The sequence below is a fragment of the Corylus avellana genome, chromosome 10, assembly GCF_965113065.1.
Source record: "Corylus avellana chromosome 10, dhCorAvel1.hap1.2, whole genome shotgun sequence".
Taxonomy (NCBI): Eukaryota; Viridiplantae; Streptophyta; class Magnoliopsida; order Fagales; family Betulaceae; genus Corylus; species Corylus avellana.
This window is the reverse complement of record NC_142499.1, coordinates 22,230,070-22,247,903: the sequence shown is the minus strand read 5'-3', so window position 1 is coordinate 22,247,903 and position 17,834 is coordinate 22,230,070. Positions and strand designations below refer to the sequence as shown.

Genomic DNA, 17,834 nt, shown 5'->3' with positions numbered 1-17,834 from the left:
CTTTTAGGTGATACAAACCTAAAGGGTTAACCTTTCACCCCTAGATTTTAATTTTGAATCTAAAAATAAGTGTTGAGGCATTAAAAATTAAATATTAACTTATAAAAATTTAACTAACCAAAAAAAAATAAAAACAAATACAAAATTTTATTATTATTATTATTTTTTAATATATGTCCTAAAAGACAGCCGCATAACAGGACTCCTCTTGTAGACGTGCCTTCATGTAACTGAAAAGTGAAAGCTACCTCCAGATTCGTTTACGCACCAACTGCAAGATTTTATCGACTATTTTGTTGGAAGATCAATCGCTCTCGAATCTAACTTTTGGTATTATTTTTAGTAGTTAATAAAGTAGCAGAACTTTTGTTTGGCTAATTGCCTACTCTCAACCCAGGAAATAAAGTAGCTATTAGAATTTTAATTATTATTTTTCTTTAAATATTTCACATATTTTTTTCATAATAGGTATGCTTTTTTTCTTTTTTTTTTGGCGAGTATATAAGTATGCATTACTTTTGTTAACCTATTGTATCCCTTTTAATGTGAATTATATGATTAAAAGTAATAGTTTAAATTTTAACAACTTTACCATAGATTTATTCAAAAAAATTATATAATATATATATATATATATATATATATATTATGTTATCCAGAACGGTAAAACCAAGAAAAGAAGAGCCAAGAGCTAAAAAGAAAAAAGAAAAAGCAAATGAAGGACTAGTCTCGTCTGGAGTGCTGAGAATCTTCCAAATGCTGACACAGTAAGAAAACACCAAAGAAATTAAGGAGAAAAGAAACATCGGCAATTGTCCCGCTTTTGCAAAGTTGAATCAGTAAAACTCCAAAAGACTCAACGCCGCGTCGTTATCTACCGATGACCAGACGCGGCTAAAGCTTTTTGACGATGGTCGATGGATGAAGAAGAACATTCAGAGGTATTGATCCACCGTTCAGAGGTACTGTTTACCTTTCCCAATTTTCTTGATTATCATTGTTTCTTTTCTGGGTCGACCGAAATATGGCAGTTTCTACTTGTTGCTTTGGTTCTGGGGTTGGGCTTTCACAAGAATGCTGGAATTGATATAGATTCGGTTTAAAGTGAGTTCTTTAATGGGTTGTAATTCGTAGTTTGATTCGTTGCTTATCTGGTTATCCTTTGTTTCGTTGAAACTTTCTATTTGTTTAATAAGAATGGTTGTGCATCATGCTGTGGATATATGAAAAAACAAAAAGAATTCTGTTGCTTTGTGGTGGGTTCTGTCGGAATTGGAATGAAACAAGTAGAAATTATGTTCTTTCTGTATCACTTTTTTGGGATTTTCACGTAGTCCTGAAGGATTGTTTGTGAACTAGGTCTTATGATGACCAACTATGAGTCTCCTTTTATTCACAAGGTGTTAGACAACAAGTATGTGCTGGTCAGGTGGGAGAACCCCAGGTCTTTGTATTACTTACCTTGTTGAGTTCTAAAGTTGTACTTGAAATATTGCAACATTTTTGTTATCAGAATTCAACTTGCATGCTATATATATCAATCATGTTCTGCTTGTGTTCTTCTTGGAGTTAGAAATGAAGTTTTTAAATTGGAGTCAACTAAATGCATTCCTTTTTTCTTCAAATATTTCATCAGGTTCCTTTGTTTATCAGAACAGTAGCATCAGTATTTCCTAGATGAGCTGGTTCCGTCTTATGTTTTCTGATTCTCCACAAAGAGTGACAATCTGAAATTTTCCTCGCGTATTTTCTGAATCTGAACAGTGTAGTTTAGCATTCTGGATTTCTTCAGTGATTGGCGTCACGGTGTAGTCTTTTGCAGTGGTTTGTAGGCTTTCTGATTTTAGAATTTTTGAAATCCGAGATATTTGTAAAAATCAAATTTGGCAGTAAAATGATTCCAACTAGTAATGGGGAAGACTTTACTGCGGTTCAGGAAGAATCAACCTCAAGTCCAACCCAGTACATTTATAATGGAAACGGAGCTCTGCATGTTTCAACATCTCGGAAGGGACTACTGAGTGATGAAAATCCTACAAAAGGTAATAAGGACATTTTATCAATTATTCCCAGTAGATTGCGCTTGGTGAAAAACAGCTCCAGTGGTAATTTAGCTTCCCCATCAGCTAAATTCCATCAGATTGCAGAGGAAAAAGATGAAATCTCACGTTCTGTACTTTCTTCCACTAGCCAAGGTTTCCGAGAACGTTTCAGTGGGGTTCTAGCTCATAAGATTGATTGGCAGTCTCTGAGGACAGCCTGTAAAGAATGGATTAGGAACCCGCTGAACATGGCCCTTCTTTTATGGATAATCTGTGTTGCCATTTCAGGAGCAATCCTTTTTCTCGTTATGACAGGTATGTTAAATGGTCTCCTACGAAAGAAGTCACAAAGAAATACCTGGTTTGAGGTCAATAATCAAATCCTCAATGCTCTTTTCACTCTCATGTGTCTGTATCAGCACCCAAAGCGATTCCACCACCTTGTGCTTCTCTGCAGGTGGAAGTCTAAGGATATCTCTGCGCTCAGAAAAATATACTGCAAGAATGGTACTTACAAGCCATATGAATGGGCCCATATGATGGTGGTAGTTGTGTTACTCCATTTAAATTGCTTTGCTCAATATGCCTTATGCGGCCTTAACTTGGGATACAAACGATCCAACCGACCTGCTGTGGGTGTCGGTATCTGTCTCTCTGTTGCGATTGCTGCTCCAGCAATAGCAGGTGTATACTCTATTGTAAGTCCCCTTGGGAGGGAGTATGTCTCTGAAGTTGATGAGGAAGGACAGGTTCAAACTCTTATTAATGGCAGTACTAAGCTCAGCCATCCAAGGAGGAATTCTATGGAAAAAAGATTTTCATTTGCTTTGAGAAATGAGCAGAGGATTGTTGAATATGCACCTAAATGGCAAGGCGGTCTATTTGATGTTTGGGACAACATTTCCATAGGCTGTCTTTCTCTTTTCTGTTGTTTTTGTGTATTTGGGTGGAATATGGAAAGACTTGGGTTTGGGAATATGTATGTTCATATTGCAACTTTTGTCCTCTTTTGCATGGCTCCATTTTGGATATTCAATTTGGCTGCCATCAACATTGATGATGAGATTGTCAGGGAAGCTTTAGGATTAACTGGTGTCGTGCTCTGTTTGTTTGGCTTACTCTATGGCGGATACTGGAGGATCCAAATGAGGAAGAGATTCAACTTGCCTGCAAATAACATTTTTTGTGGAAAACCAGCAGTTGCAGATTGCGCAGAGTGGCTTTTCTGTTGTTGGTGCGCTCTTGCTCAGGAAGTTAGAACAGCTGATTTCTATGATATCATGGAAGATAAATTTTGCCAAAAACAGAAGGATGAGAATACCCAGCCGCCACTTTCCCCTTTACGGCGTGAAGATGGTGTAGTTGGATTCAGATCCAACCCTAATTCTTTACCTTGGAACAACTCTAGGTTGTCTAAGCTCAGGACTGAAAACTCCTCAAACTATCATCATAGTCCCAATGGGCAGCTTCCCATGGTCCAGGAGTTTTCTGCAGAAGGTCTAGACAATTTTATGATGCCACCTGATCTTTCATCCATGCAGAGAGAAGACTAACCAAAAAACATGATCAGAAGAAACTCTTTTCAGGCATTCAGGAGAGACTCAAATGCTGTAGCGTTTATGCTTTTTTCATGTAGTATTAGTATTTACAGTCAATTCTTTATCCAATTTTTTGTTGCACCTTCTTGCATTCATTTCTTCTAGCATGTGTACAGTGTACCTCGACATGCCCTTTACTTGGAGTTGGATTCAAGTCTGCATATGAGCATGGGTACCAAGTTTTTGTCTTCAGCTTATGTCTCCTATGCTTGCATACCATTATGGTTATTGGTGAGATTTTGAATCAGCAGAGAGGCTTCTCTTTTGGCATCTTATATCTTTGATGATCTAAGATGCAAACAGAGAGGGCAAAGCTCAACCACAGATTCAATTCTATTTATTTACATGGTATAATAATTAGAACGATAATTTGATTTTGGAATGTGAAGAGTCAGATCTTTTATCTTATCATTTATGTGGTGTGATACTGTGATTCTATAAATCAGAGGAGCAAATTTTGATATGATACCCTTGTGGTTGAAAAACCTCCTGCATTACTAGGGAAATCAAAAATCAAAATCATCTCCTGCATGGAGATGACTTCGTGCCTTTACAAGAATTTGTGCCCTTTACTGGACTAGCTTAAACTACACTTGAAAAAAAAAAAAAAAAAAAATTCTTCAACTTACTCTAATAAATGTCGATTGTCTTATAACATGGAACATGATCCTTTCCAGTTCAAATGAATTGGATAATATCCAGTTAGTTATAGGTGAAGGGATATTTTTATCTTTTCACTTTTTGAGGGGACAAAAATACACATCCACTCTTCAGTTCAAATGAAATAGAAAGGATCCTAAATCTTAATTCCTTATAACATGTGAGATGCACATGTTTTTTTTAATATTCTTAGCAGTCATTTATTACCCTCCTATTAACCTAGGAGCCTAACATTGAGTTTTTAGGAACTCAAAACATGTTAGATGATATTTGGCATTTATTAGAGTAAGTTGAAAATTTTTTTCTCTAAATCAGTTTGGAGGAAATTTGTGTCCAACTACACCTAAAATATAAAAAATATATTCCTAACATCACATCGAATAATGTTTTTCTTAAAACAAGTACCAAACGTATGAAAAAAAAAGAAGAAGAAGCAAGCAGAGCATGTAAATTTGATCAACATAAAATTCACAACACTATGTACATATCAGAAATATAAACCAAAACATCTAAAACCCAAATCATAAATCAGACCCCATTACTATAAAATTACAGACCAAACAAGACCATAAACTAAAATTCCAAATGACATGGAACAACGAAAAAAAAAAAAAATACAATTAGATAAAATTTTAAATTTGAAACACTTGTTTACTATTTTTGAAAAAAAATGATATATTCATCTACAAATTTAATATATCAACCATTAGATTTGTAAAATCCACGTAAATCCACAAATTTAATGGTTGATTTGTAAGATGATATGAAAAAAATACGAGCAAAATATTAACACAAATCATTTTTCATTTTTTAAAGAGAAAAGTGTGTGGAAGTGATGTTAATGGTGAAAAATGTAATATAGAAGATAGAATTGAATATGAAAATGGAGAACGTGTTGCAATTTGAGGATGGCCCAACAAGCTTCTGAATCAATTTTACAAGTTGAAAGACTAAAAGCTATTTTAGCCCAATTATACTAACTTAACTCGCCAGTTTCTTAGGTCCAGCTCACTTTGCACGTCTAGCTAAGCCCAATTACTTCTCTTCCTTCCAACTCTCTCTCTCTCTCTCTGCCCACGCCCTCCTATTTTCTACTGTTTCTTTCTGCTCTTCTTCTGATGATCAAGCACAAAGCTATGGCCATTCAAGCTCTCTTTTTTTTTTTTTTAAGTTTTTTTTTTTTTTTATTTAACTGTTTACATAATTTGCAATTTGATTTGTATACAATAATAATTCCCACAGCCACAGCAAGTGGGTTCGTTTCTAAATAGCCAGCATAAGACCCGGCAAAGAACGACTGTACAGGTCTCGAGGCTGGCTCTGCCAAAGTGCGTCACTCACGTGACCAACCTCCCATGGCCGGAGATCCCACACCGTCAGCCACGTGTTAAAATACTCCCTGAACTGCGTTATCACTCCGTCTTTCACACTCCACACGTGCACCCAATAAGCTTGCGCGCCTTCCCAGCCCTCGGCGATCACACAGTCATCGCCGATAGCCGTTATGCTCCTCGGCTCAAACGCAAACTCCTTGCCGCCGGCCGACTCCCCCGTCAGCACCCTCATCATGTGCTGGCACCGTGGGGGCCCGTGGAACCAGTATTCGAGGTCGTTTGCAAGGAGCCCCGCCACCGCCTCCGTTTCTCCATGCGCCAACGCCTTGTAAAGCAGGCTCACGGTTGCCTTGTTTTCCGTTTCTCTTTGCGTTTCTCGGGCCTTTGGATTGGACTGATCCAACGTTTGAATTTCACCATCTGCCATGTTTTCCGGAAGTAAAAGAGTGAAGTCCGAGTGAGGTGTTCATGGCGAGTGGAGCCTATTTATAGGAGAAGTGAAGAAGCCAAAAGGGTGGGCTGGTGGAACGAGTTATGGCTTGAAGATGACGTGTGTGGTCGTGATTAATTGTCTTTCAATGACATGGAAGATCATATGGTTTGGATTGAGATATACTATAGTGCAATAAAAAAATTATTTTTTATCCATAAAAGTCTTAAATAGTAAGAGGTCATAGGCTCATCAATAGGTGAGATCAAAGTAACTACGAATAGAGCTTATAGCCTCTTGTTACCTAAGACTTTATGGGCCAAAAATAACATTTTTATTGCATTATAGCATTTCTCAATAAATAAATACTAAGCTCAGTGCTTTTTTGGGGACAAGAGACAAGATGATAGTTTCTAGAATGAGATAAGAGAAATGATAAAAGCACAACTTTTTTGCATAACTTTGGTCCAATTTTTTCTTTATGTGGTCATTTTTTTAAAAACAAAATTAAAAATTAAAAAAAAAAAATTCTTAAGCAATAACATCTTACGTGATCATTTTTTTATTTCGTATTTTAGGATGTTATTGCGTCAGAATTTTTTTTTTTAAAATAAATAAATAAATAAAAAATAAGAGGAAAATTGAGCAAAAGTTGTGCCTTTATCATGCCTCATGAGATAAATAAACTAAAAGAGTTTTTCTTTTATCACTTACTTGATCGAGCAAATTGTTAAATTATCAGTTATCTCAAAAGCTTATACTTATAGGAAGAGATAAATTTAATCACTTAATCATTATTTTAACACTCGTCTTCACGTGTGAGCTCAAACTCAAGTGATGCCCAACACGTAGAATATTTCATTTAAATGGAGGGTGATTTGGCGGAGTTATAATCATTACTTTAACACTCGTCTTCACGTGTGGGCTCAAACTCAAGAGATGCCCAACACGTGGAGTATTTCATTTAAATAGAGGGTGATTTGGCGGAGTTAAGGCTCAATCTCATGACATTTAGCTCCGATACCATCTTAAATTACTATTTATCCTAAAAACTTAAGTTTATAGGACAACTGATAAATTGATAATTTAACACAAGTGTTATCATAAAATAGAGCACTGATTGGCAGCACGCGCGGGCGTGGCACGCCCAGTGCAAAAATTTTTTTTTTTTTTTTTTTTAAGTTCAACAGCACGGGCGTGCAATGCACGCCGCGTGCTGTTGATCTTTACCCCATAAAATATATACGATTATTCCATAGTTCTTTAGGTATATGCTTGAAATTGATTTTTCTGGAATGTTTGTTTGGGTCTTTCTGAACTTGCCACATACAGAATCGATTGCTCGACAAAATTTATTTCATACTTTAATCGTAACATTTAACGTTTTCACAATTGCAAACTAGGGTTAATTTTTTGGTGGGAAAAGGATTCTCTCCATTTCCTCCATTTAGTGCATTTTGAAGGGTAGTGTTGTCTAAAATTTTTAATGATAGTAGTGCATTAAATGCAATACCTTTCAAAATGCACTAAATGGAGAAAATTGAAGAATTTTGAAATGGAGAGAATCCTATTAGTGTTATCTCTGCCCACCTTATGCATCCATTCTGTTTATTTCCTATCTTCCTCCTTTTTTTTTTTTTTTTTTTAGTATAATTTTGCTTACCATATTTGCTGCTGTAACATTATAAACATTATTGTTATTCTTGTTATTGTCGTGAATATATAAATCTGACCCAAGTGAGCATGCTTGCCATATTTGCCGTCTTTTCTTTTCAGAATAAACAATATATATAGCTCCACCCAACTCTTGTAATAAGAATAGTTCATGCATGTCGTTATGAAAGCGACCTCTAATCTGTACGTCTTAAAACTCCAAAAATTTCTATTTCAGTGGAAAGAAAACAAAAGAAACGGGCATTGATTAATCAAGAGTAAAGCGGAAAAAGTGAGGGAGAGTTTTGTCATCTTCTCGAAAATAAATTTGATGCCTAGCTGCCGCTCCTAGATGCCAGGCTAGCAGGTTGACTGTTTTAAATGTCTCGTCCTTTTGGAAAGCAACCGATGGAGGTAGCCACCCCATCACTTTCGTCTTTCACTGTGAGTGTATATTCCAAGTCCCCAAAATAGCCTCGTCCGATCTCTTTGAAAGGGATCTGACACTTTTATCCCTAACTTCTTCTTTTTCTTTTTTTCTTTTTTTTTTCAATTTATCGCCAATTATAATTTATCACATCAATTTATAAAAAACTTATAATAATACTGTAATGAACGCCTTTGACGCGTGCAATGAAATGAATGACTTCTTATCTTCTTTTCTAATTAACTCTTTCTTATGTTATAATGTTTTATCACTTAAAAACTTGTGTCGTAATAAAGTCATAATAATCCAAGTTTCATAAGCAGGGTCATATCTAATCATGCTCTATCCTCTATCCTCAACAGTTGAGTTATTCGAATGGTTAACAATTTGATTTGGAACCAACATATTCAAACAAATTTTAAATTATCCATACACTTGTTTGAGTCTCATATGAATTCTCATACAATTGTTATCCGAATGGTTAACAATTCAAATAACAAATTATTAAAAATTTGAAGAATCAGTCAACCGACACCCGAAAATATTGCAAATGACCCATCAATCAAATCATGCGAATAGACATTTGAATGGTCCCCTTTCTTATTCCATATTAAAATTACTAGATATTATAAGACAATGATCTTGTGTACGTAGCCATGCATTTAAGAGCAACAGTTGTATCCAACCAAGAAACCCTCGTGTACATGGAGTCTGGACATTCTCGTAACCTAAGTAAAGCCCCCACACAACAAAATTATTGGGTGTACAATGAACTGAAAGCTCATATGGATGGGAACTTGCCACTTCCATGCTTTGCTGGATTTTTCAGTCTTCCTGTCCGGTAGAAGTAGGGAAGATCCCTTCAATGAGATATATGCATTAATGGCATTTATCGCATTTGCATCTTTACCTCCATTTTCATCCACTCAAACCATCTTGTGTCATTGAGTGGCCTTCTCGGTAGGAGGAGTTTCATTTTCAAGCTTAAATTGGTTTGATATCAGATATGGCTCGATATGCTTTTTAATGGCTCAAAATCCCAGCAACTTTTTTGCTAAAAAGTTTTATGTAGAGGCCACTTGTCCAAATAGGTTTCGAGCAGTCCACCCACTTTAGAACAGTAGCAGCACATTTCCAACCATTTTTCTTAAATTTAGAGAATAAAACTACTTTTTTATTCCTTTTAAAAAAACATTTATTCCCTTATTTTTTCATATATCAATTAAATACAATTTTTTACTCTTATATTTATTATTATTTTTTTCTCTTTCTTCTTTTTCCCTATATCAATTAAATATTATTTCTTTATCATTGCAATCAGTTCCAACGCCCAACGGAGAGAATAAGAGAGGATAGAGAATTGTTGGGGACGCGTGAAAAAGAGAGGAGAGAGAATGATTTGTTTATAATTTAATAAAGCATTGAGTATCTACAGTGTTTCTCAATGCATTGGAAAACACTATAGATACCTCTTAGTGTAGGTTAAATATAGGGCTTCTGATGTGGGTACGTTTTTGTAATTTTTTTTTAATTTTCCCTAAACATAGGGAAGAGAATGGTATATAGGGCATCTGCTGCTAGTGCTCTAAATAGAAACTCTCTCACATTTGCTTCCTAGCAATTTGAATAGAAAATTGTTGGGGATTGGGATCCTAATTTAGCCAAACTTTTCAAATAAAAAAAATTCATTCACTAAATGTGTCTCACCAATTTTGTTTTTAATAAGGATTTGCCTCCTCTATAATTGAACTTATAGAACCACATCAAGACTTTGTTTTGAGTGACACCATTCGTAGAGACGAAATCAGAATCAAGGCCTTGGAGGGTCGGTCTGTGACTTTTTAGTGGGTTCTACTCAAATTATTAATAATTCCGCATAATTCATGAACTTTTGGTTAAGATTGAAGGAAAAATTTCATGGAAGGGGGCTACTCTAGCCCCCTTATTCCATCCCATGACCATTCTCCACCTTGTAAAATAGAATTAAAAGCCAAAATTGATTGGTGTTTATTAGAGTCATGGTCAATATATAGTAAAGAAAATCCAAAATGGAGTCAATGATGGGGTTGGTTCAGTCTCTGTCTATACAAAGGATCTTAGCAATATTGAGATGGGTCAGGGAGTGATCCAATGAGTGTGTTAGGTGTTGGGTGCCAATCTACTTAGTTGTCAAGTCACAAACCCACAAGGGTTGATTCATTGCCCTTGAAGGCTTGGAGTGTCAAAGCCACTCGTGATAATTCAAAGCCTATTAGTCCAACAGCTGAAATGGAAGAAAAACTTTTTTTTTTCATAAAAATATTTTATCTTAATCTTCTACTCTTTATAGCAAATGAAACCAAACTCCGACTCCAAAATAATCTCCAATCTGAGCCAAAAAGCAAACAAGTTCGGCTAGACCACAAAGGCCAATGCAAGGGAACAAAACAAAGAACAAGCAATAGGATTCAACCAAAAAAAAAAAACTAAATAATTCGACCAACTACATCAGCATAATGGTTAGCTAAAGAATGTTGTAATTGTAGCGCCAAGGATAACTATTCCGCCTATGATTTTAAGCATATAATCTAGCTAAGGTCATAACTTGTCAAAGTGTAAAATTTGGTGCAAAATTTGGCTCAGGCCATAACCGACCAATAAACTAGTGATATTTTCATTCGAGCCACAACCTAACATTTAATTTCATACACAAATTCTAAACTCTTTTGGAGCGTCAAACCATTTATTTATTAACTTAAGCATTAGAGAGTTCCCCTCTAGCAACTCTCCCTAAAAGTATTCGTTGACTGAACTCCGCCATCTGATCAACTGAATCATAAATTTGTATTTTGTATTTGAATTTTTTTTTTTTTTTTTTTTTTCTCTCGTATACATAAATGTGATAGGATCACCACACTCACACTTTAGTCCAACTTGAAATATAACTCTTCTTAGTTAGATCACACAATTATGCATGCGTCCAAGCATGTAAATTCCCTCTTCTCTATGAATCAATGCATAGACCTAGAAACCACATGCTAAAGACAGCATATGGATGTTTAACCCAAAAAGCTAAAGGTAGGCAGCCAAATTTCATACCCTCAAGTTCAGAATAATCCAAAGAAGCTATTCATATGATATTATTGAAGACTGCCTTGTCTTCCTCGAGGTTTCCAAACTAACAATAATAACCTTGAGAACTGCAAGTATGCAGCTTTTTTAATTGGACAAAAAACTATCGCTATTTTCAATAAATTAGGAAAAACATTAAGTGAGAGCGGATCTCTTCTTATATATTCTTCTTTGGTTTTTCTCTCATTCTCCCACTTTTCAAAATCACATTGGATTTGTAGAGTCCATGTGTAGGACCCATATGAATCCAATAATAATTTTAAAAAATAAAAAAGATGAAAGAAGAACCAAGAAATGAAATATAAAATTTTCCTTTAGAATTCTCCCATTCCTTCCTATTTTTATTTGGATGCAACAAATTGTGTCAAAATAATCTAAAGATCAATATAATTTCATGTCATTAACCCTATTGTATCCACTAGAACACCATACCTTAAATGGTAGTCTTGATTAAAAAAATGAGAAATACTTCACAAACTCCCAAATGCTTACTTTCACACATGACAATGAAAATCGCCATTGAATTTAGCATTTCTCAAAAATTATACCTTTGTATTCTTGATAAAAAAAGAAAAAGAAAAACTATACTAGTTAAAAATATGACTCATATTTCCTTTTTAATATTACTTTATCAAACATGTCTTATGTAAAATCAAGTTTTAAGCGTCTACCCCAAGTTCGAATCTCCACATATGATAGTAAAAAATCCATTGGACGTATAAAATGTCTACTTACAAACGACACAAACTCTAACAGTTGAAGCCACCCCACATTCAGTGATCTTCGCAAGAATATATGATTTCCAGGAAGATGGACAAACAACGTCTATCTGCTCCAACCTTCTGGCATGCTTGAAGATATACTTTAGCAGCTCCGATGAATTTTTGCCATAAAGAAGCCCTTTCAAAAGCTCCATCTTTACCCTCTTCAAACGACGAATACTCGTCAACCTTTTGGATACCCAATATGTTGTGTTAAATCCAGATGCCTTCTCGGGCAATGGTCTCGCCTAAAAAAACAAAGATCATAAAACGACTGTTAGAATTTTTCCAGTTACTGTTTCTGAGACCAGACTGTCACTTGTTTTTTTTTGTTTTTTTTGACTGGGGGGAGGGGGTGACTGTAACTGGCCGGTCAAATTGGGCAGCCTGTCATGAGAAGCCACTACAAAATATGAGCAATCTATGATAGCATAAATGCAATTAAGGGTTTGGAAATTATCAACAAAATAATAGATTCTAGGATTGGCAGAGTCTATATGCTTTGTTCTCATATACCCAAGGGACCAAGAATCTCAGTTCACATAGACACCACAATTTCAGTTGGAGGTGAGAGATACACCCCACCTCAATGAGAATTGCCAAATGTGCACCTCTTTCTACTCTGAGAATAGAGAAAATTTACCATAAGTCACTACTAACTCCTCTGCTATGCCCCTTTTTAATTCCTTTGGAGGAAGAAAAATAAATCTAATTCACAGCCACAGCCACAGCCACAGCCATTCAATTCATAAGAATCCCTCTTCTACCAAGGTTCAGCACTTCTAAATCACAACCAATGGTGTTAATAACAACCAATAAAACTAAAATCCTCAGCAAATTAAGGAACACTATTCAAAGCTTCAGTACAAATTTATGATTGTTCAAATCCCCAACCAATGTCATTCAGGTCCCAAAACACTAGTTCTGACTGCAATGTACTCACTGAAAACCATTTTCTGTAATAGATCTAGTACAACACAAAGTCTTTTAGAGGAATTATTGAAACCATGAATTTGGAGTAGGTCCTTGTTTGGGAAATACCCCATTATTGGGTACCCAAATGGCTCTATTTGTGATTGGAGATCTATAGATCTTCCATTTTTCAGAATGGAATTTTAATGAATAAGATACACAAGAACTGCAAATTACTTTTCTTTTTTTTTTTAATGGTCAGTAAATGAGCACACACCCAAGTACACAAGAAATATAAAAGAGAAATACGGGAAGAATACAAACTACTTTAACATGCATCATTGCGTGGGTTCGTGTGCACATAAGACATCATATGGGGTACCTTTTCTCTAAAATAAGCTTCACATTTAGGGTCGTTCCAACATGTTATGTGCAAGTCCTGTAAATTAGACAATCCGTGCAGAAGTAAGGCTATTGCTGGGACTAGATCATCATCCATACCATCTGAAGAGCTAAAGTTTATACGCAAACTATGTAAACACTCCCAAAGAATCGGCAGCATGCCTGCCTTTAGTAATGCCTACAACATCACGAATGTCAATTATTAGAATGATATTTGAACAGACATCCTTGCCATGAAACAAGGAAGAATAATGAAGACAACAGATTCGTGAATAAAACTATCAAATTAATAACCAAGTACAAATTAGCTTCCAAAAGATTCTATATGTCCCTGGAGAAATTGAATGCTAGAAATACATTATTTGATACATAAATTCGAAAATATTATTGCTCAAATCATTTCAATAAAAAGTGATTTTTTTCCTCTAGTTTTTTCATTATTTTTTGGGTAAATGAAAACATACATAAGGTAAGTCCTTGCAAAAAAACTATTTCACAAAAGAAAGTCATCATCATCCCATTTTCCTAATGCTTGGTTAAAAGAATATTACAGATTGTAAAAATTTTATTACCTGTTAGGACTGAAAACATTTCCACACTGAGGGTGTGGGAAAACAGTGTTTTTCCACACCCTCAGATCCATATCATAACCATAAAAGCCAAATTAAGTTTAATAAAGCCATTGGGCTCCATAGTTTCTACCCAACCAGTAAACAATTATATTGAGCTTTCCTAATTTCTTTAATATTTTTTATTACTCTATAGTTAAATGCTATTATACCGTTTACATATCCTTATAATCTTTTCAGGAACATAGTTTACATGTAAATATCTAGTAGACTCGATCTACAATTTTATTTAACTATAACCATAAACTCAATAAGACATGATAGTTACTTTCACATTTTTGTAATTTTATAGAAGCTCAAACATAAGAGTAATGTTATATATCACATTTTTATCCCACAATGATGATGTGGCCATTCTAACCAACTCTTGGATCAATTCCTTTTTTTTTTTTTTTTTAAACGCAATGGTTGGTTGAAGCTGCTACATCATCATTGTAGGATAATTGTGAGATAAAAATATAATATATAGCATTACTCCAATGATAAACAAACAAATACAAAATCCAAGTTTTAACAACCACCCAATGGCGATGAAAGTGCCTTCAGAAGGACCTTTATGTGACATAAACAGGCTAAAATTTACCTAATTGTCCAACTGGTTTTGATTCCAAAATAACAAAAGTTCCCTGAAATGAATTTCCATCATATAATGCTCCATATGTACTTTTAAATATCTGTTTCTAACACAAAGATGAATTCACCATCACCAACATAGCAATCTCTATCTGTAATTAGTATAGACCACTTCCCTAAGGCTCATCCATAACAGGCTTTCTACAAAAAACTCAGCCATGACATCCTTGTAACAAATTATTTGTTATGGCTTTGTCCTACTCATATAAATAAGATGGCTGCCAACATACTCTCTCACAAGCAAACAAATTTTGGAAAAACCTATATTTCCTCAAGCATTTCACTGCAAGATAAGTTCTCAGCATTGAAATTCTTACCAAAGTGGGTGAAGATCAGAGTTTGAAATCATGGGTTTCCTTACCTTAAGACACTGTACATGTATCACTAGATCTTCAATCCGTTTCACACTCTTGAAACACTCCACCAAGTACGAGGAGCTAGAAAGCTCTTCAAGACTTAATGCAAAAGAACGTAAACACTCTAAGTTCCCCAAAACATAGTGATCTGGCCCAAATCCATCCCATGTCAAATATTTGAGGTGGGGAGCAGCAATTTTCAGTGATCTGTCGCCAGAGGGAGTAAATTTCCAGCCTACTATCAACTCATCAAGTAGCTCCACCGAGACATCAATATGGAAGAGGTCATTATAGTCATAGCTCCTAATTTCCAGATATTTTAGAGATGAGGACCTGATGTTGATGTTACTTATCCCTGTAACATTATCAAGGCATAATTTATTAAGGGACTCGCAAAAAGACAAGACATGTTCCACAAAAAGCTTGTCAAGAACTCGAACACGTTTTAGAGTTAATGATTGAAGCTTCGTGAATCCATTTGAGGGTGGTAGTTGCAAAACCCGTCCATGCAAATCCACAGTTAGAAACCTCAAGGATTCACAACGGAAAACATCAAGTGGCATTTGAAGAATTCCTGCACTGCGTATATTGAGTTCGAGATCAATCACTTCCACATTAGACCTAACTGCATAATGCAACCATGTGAGAACACGATATCCTTCCAGATACCACTTGTCAGATATCCAACGAACACAAAACTGCGGCATCTTTATTTCACTGCGTCGAAAGATGAACCTATCAAGAAAATCCATAAAGCAATCGTGTTTACGACGGTTGTGTTCATATTTCATGCCATCAAAAGTCAAGGATGGAATAGATATGCATAATGCTCGCCACCGCTTTGACACTACGCTCAATCGTGCAATATCCTCCATCATGAGAAATGAAAGGATGTGAAGAGCAATACGGTCTAGAAGAATGCTGATTCTGTCACTACTCTCTACAAGATTTCCTTTAGATTGAGACAGAGAAGAGCATGCCACTGGTTTAGGCTGCTTTTCCATGATAATAAAATATTCCTGTTTCACTAAGAGAAATAAAGGACACATAACTACTTGTAAGGTTCAAGAAAATGTAAAACAAAAGAAGCTATCTCTTTTGTAGTTTAATGTTATTATATCATCAACAATTCAATAGCATTAATTTTAATGGCAATAATAATAGAAATGTTGATGATATCAATGAGTTTCAAACTCACAACTTAACCCTCCGTCTTGTTCTTATTGGGCAAAAGGTGACATTTGATCTAGAGCTCATTGATATCATCAACATTACTACTATTATTACCGTTAAAATTAATGCATTTCTTTACAAATAACAGGAGGTGAAATTAGATATGCTGCCAACAAAAATTCTAGAGTAATCATAAAATATACCATCTCGATAAAGCATTCCAAATTGATCATGTTCATGTACTAATCAATAGGTGGGGAACAAACAAAAAAAGCAACAAGATAAAATATGGTGAAGAGATGCACCAAATTGTTGGTGTTTTGGTAGTAGGAGACTTCTATTGGTTATATGTTTATAGATATGCTTGAGCACCTTGGCATGCAAACAATCAAAGAAAACTAAGAAAGATAGCTGGATTTAAGTTTGTTACGGTCTCCAGAGAGAGTAGAAACAGTTCATACTAGACGTGGTAATATGAGAAAATGTAGAATAATATACAAGACTATCTACATAAAGCGTGAAAAGGTCAAAAATCATTATTTACTAAAATTCTAGAGAAAAAAATATGGGAAAGAATATTAAATTTTCAGTCATCAATTGAAATTATCGTTAATTTCTTGTATGTCTAAAATGATCTTTATTATTCTTGTATGTATGCAAGCAAAGGAAACTAAGAAATGCAAAATACGGGTGTGTCTGCAGACTTGCACTATGTCACAATTTTCGATATCCAGTGTTCATGTAATTGTTGAACAAATGGATGAGGAAATAAATTTGGTTCATGCGGAACCAAGGGGTATATGAAATCTCCGAAAAGACAAATATCTAAAGGCAGAAAAGCGTACATACCTAAAGAATTAACAAATATTAACCCAGAATAAGACATGTTCATGGATATCACTATACAAAAATTAAATGAAAAGCGACCAATATATATAACTAAACAAAAATTACTCCATAAAATTCAGCCCTAGAAAAAATCCGGACTATATATATATATAGCAACCCTAGTATATATTGCAAATTTAGATAATGGTTCTAACCAGAAAGCCTAAATGGACAAGTCTTTTCGAACTTATAAGCATCTCTAGGCAGGAAGCCAATACTATCACTCATAATGTTTTCGTTCTTGGCTTTTTCTTTCTGAGATTTGCGGGGGCGGATTTCTCTGACGCTATCAAAATCAAGATTTAGAACAGTGAGAAAAAAGAACAAAAGTATTAGCTTAGGATCCGAACCTGGAGGACGGAGGGAACTGCGAGAATATCAGATCAGAAGGCGAAGAGAGAGGGGTGCGAGCCAGCGAGTTGGCGTCGGTGACGAGTGCGCCGAGAGGAAGGCTAGGCAACGGTTGTGGGCTTCGGTCTCACGCCGCGGGGAGAGTGGAAGACGAAACTGAGAGTGAGAGGGAAATAAGAGATTTGAAAGACTCAAAAATGATTCAGCGGCACTGCGCGGGGTTTTGTTTTTTTGTTTTTCTTGAATTTTTAGGGTTTTTATTTTTTAATAAATTAAATTTTTTTTATAGAGGCATGTGGGTTGTTAATAAGTTATGATGCAAGCGTTGCTGAAGGCCGTTAGCATGAATAATGGGCTTGGGCTTACACATGGGCTGAGTTGTTAGATTTGTTAAAATAATTGGGCTTGTGTGTATAATATAAAGAAAAAAATGTAAAATTAGTCATTATGGTTTACTTGATTTACAATTTATTC

At 35.2% G+C, this 17,834-nt stretch overlaps 3 protein-coding genes across 9 annotated transcripts; 1 reads left to right on the top strand and 2 right to left on the bottom strand.

Annotated features, from left to right (window-relative positions):
* Positions 1 to 706: 706 nt before the first annotated feature.
* Positions 707 to 3,728, top strand: LOC132162641 (uncharacterized). 5 transcript variants are annotated; one of them, XM_059572923.2, is made up of 2 exons: positions 707 to 962; positions 1,659 to 3,728. In XM_059572923.2, the coding sequence occupies exon 2, from the start codon at positions 1,895 to 1,897 to the stop codon at positions 3,593 to 3,595; it is 1,701 nt and encodes a 566-aa protein (XP_059428906.2). In that variant the 5' UTR covers positions 707 to 962; positions 1,659 to 1,894; the 3' UTR covers positions 3,596 to 3,728. The 5 variants fall into 5 exon arrangements, with proteins under 5 accessions (XP_059428906.2, XP_059428905.2, XP_059428902.2 ...); XM_059572922.2 differs by having other exon boundaries at positions 1,654 to 3,728; XM_059572919.2 differs by having other exon boundaries at positions 1,637 to 3,728.
* Positions 3,729 to 5,195: 1,467 nt separating this feature from the next.
* On the bottom strand, positions 5,196 to 6,077 carry LOC132162057 (senescence associated gene 20). The gene has a single exon (XM_059572304.2). It carries the CDS (start codon positions 6,059 to 6,061, stop codon positions 5,564 to 5,566), a length of 498 nt encoding a protein of 165 aa, XP_059428287.1. The 5' UTR covers positions 6,062 to 6,077; the 3' UTR covers positions 5,196 to 5,563.
* A 5,722-nt stretch (positions 6,078 to 11,799) lies between these two features.
* Positions 11,800 to 17,534, bottom strand: LOC132161840 (F-box/LRR-repeat protein At3g26922). 3 transcript variants are annotated; one of them, XM_059572040.2, is made up of 4 exons: positions 17,360 to 17,534; positions 14,954 to 15,975; positions 13,311 to 13,508; positions 11,800 to 12,264 (listed from the first exon to the last, which is right to left on the bottom strand). In XM_059572040.2, exons 2-4 carry the CDS (start codon positions 15,950 to 15,952, stop codon positions 11,983 to 11,985), a joined length of 1,479 nt encoding a protein of 492 aa, XP_059428023.2. In that variant the 5' UTR covers positions 15,953 to 15,975; positions 17,360 to 17,534; the 3' UTR covers positions 11,800 to 11,982. The 3 variants fall into 3 exon arrangements, with proteins under 3 accessions (XP_059428023.2, XP_059428024.2, XP_059428022.2); XM_059572041.2 differs by having other exon boundaries at positions 14,954 to 15,967; XM_059572039.2 differs by lacking the exon at positions 17,360 to 17,534 and adding an exon at positions 17,165 to 17,344.
* Between the last annotated feature and the right edge of the window lie 300 nt (positions 17,535 to 17,834).

Bases quoted from the DNA above. Each gene is read 5' to 3' on its own strand.
- LOC132162641 (XM_059572923.2), top strand. From the start codon at position 1,895: ATGATTCCAACTAGTAATGGGGAAGACTTTACTGCGGTTCAGGAAGAA.
- LOC132162057 (XM_059572304.2), bottom strand. From the start codon at position 6,061: ATGGCAGATGGTGAAATTCAAACGTTGGATCAGTCCAATCCAAAGGCC.
- LOC132161840 (XM_059572039.2), bottom strand. From the start codon at position 17,237: ATGAGTGATAGTATTGGCTTCCTGCCTAGAGATGCTTATAAGTTCGAA. The intron at 13,509-14,953 runs GTAAGGAAACCC...GTGATGTTGTAG, and splicing joins TACATGTACAGTGTCTTAAG to GCATTACTAAAGGCAGGCAT. The intron at 12,265-13,310 runs GTACCCCATATG...TTGTTTTTTTAG, and splicing joins AAGCTTATTTTAGAGAAAAG to GCGAGACCATTGCCCGAGAA.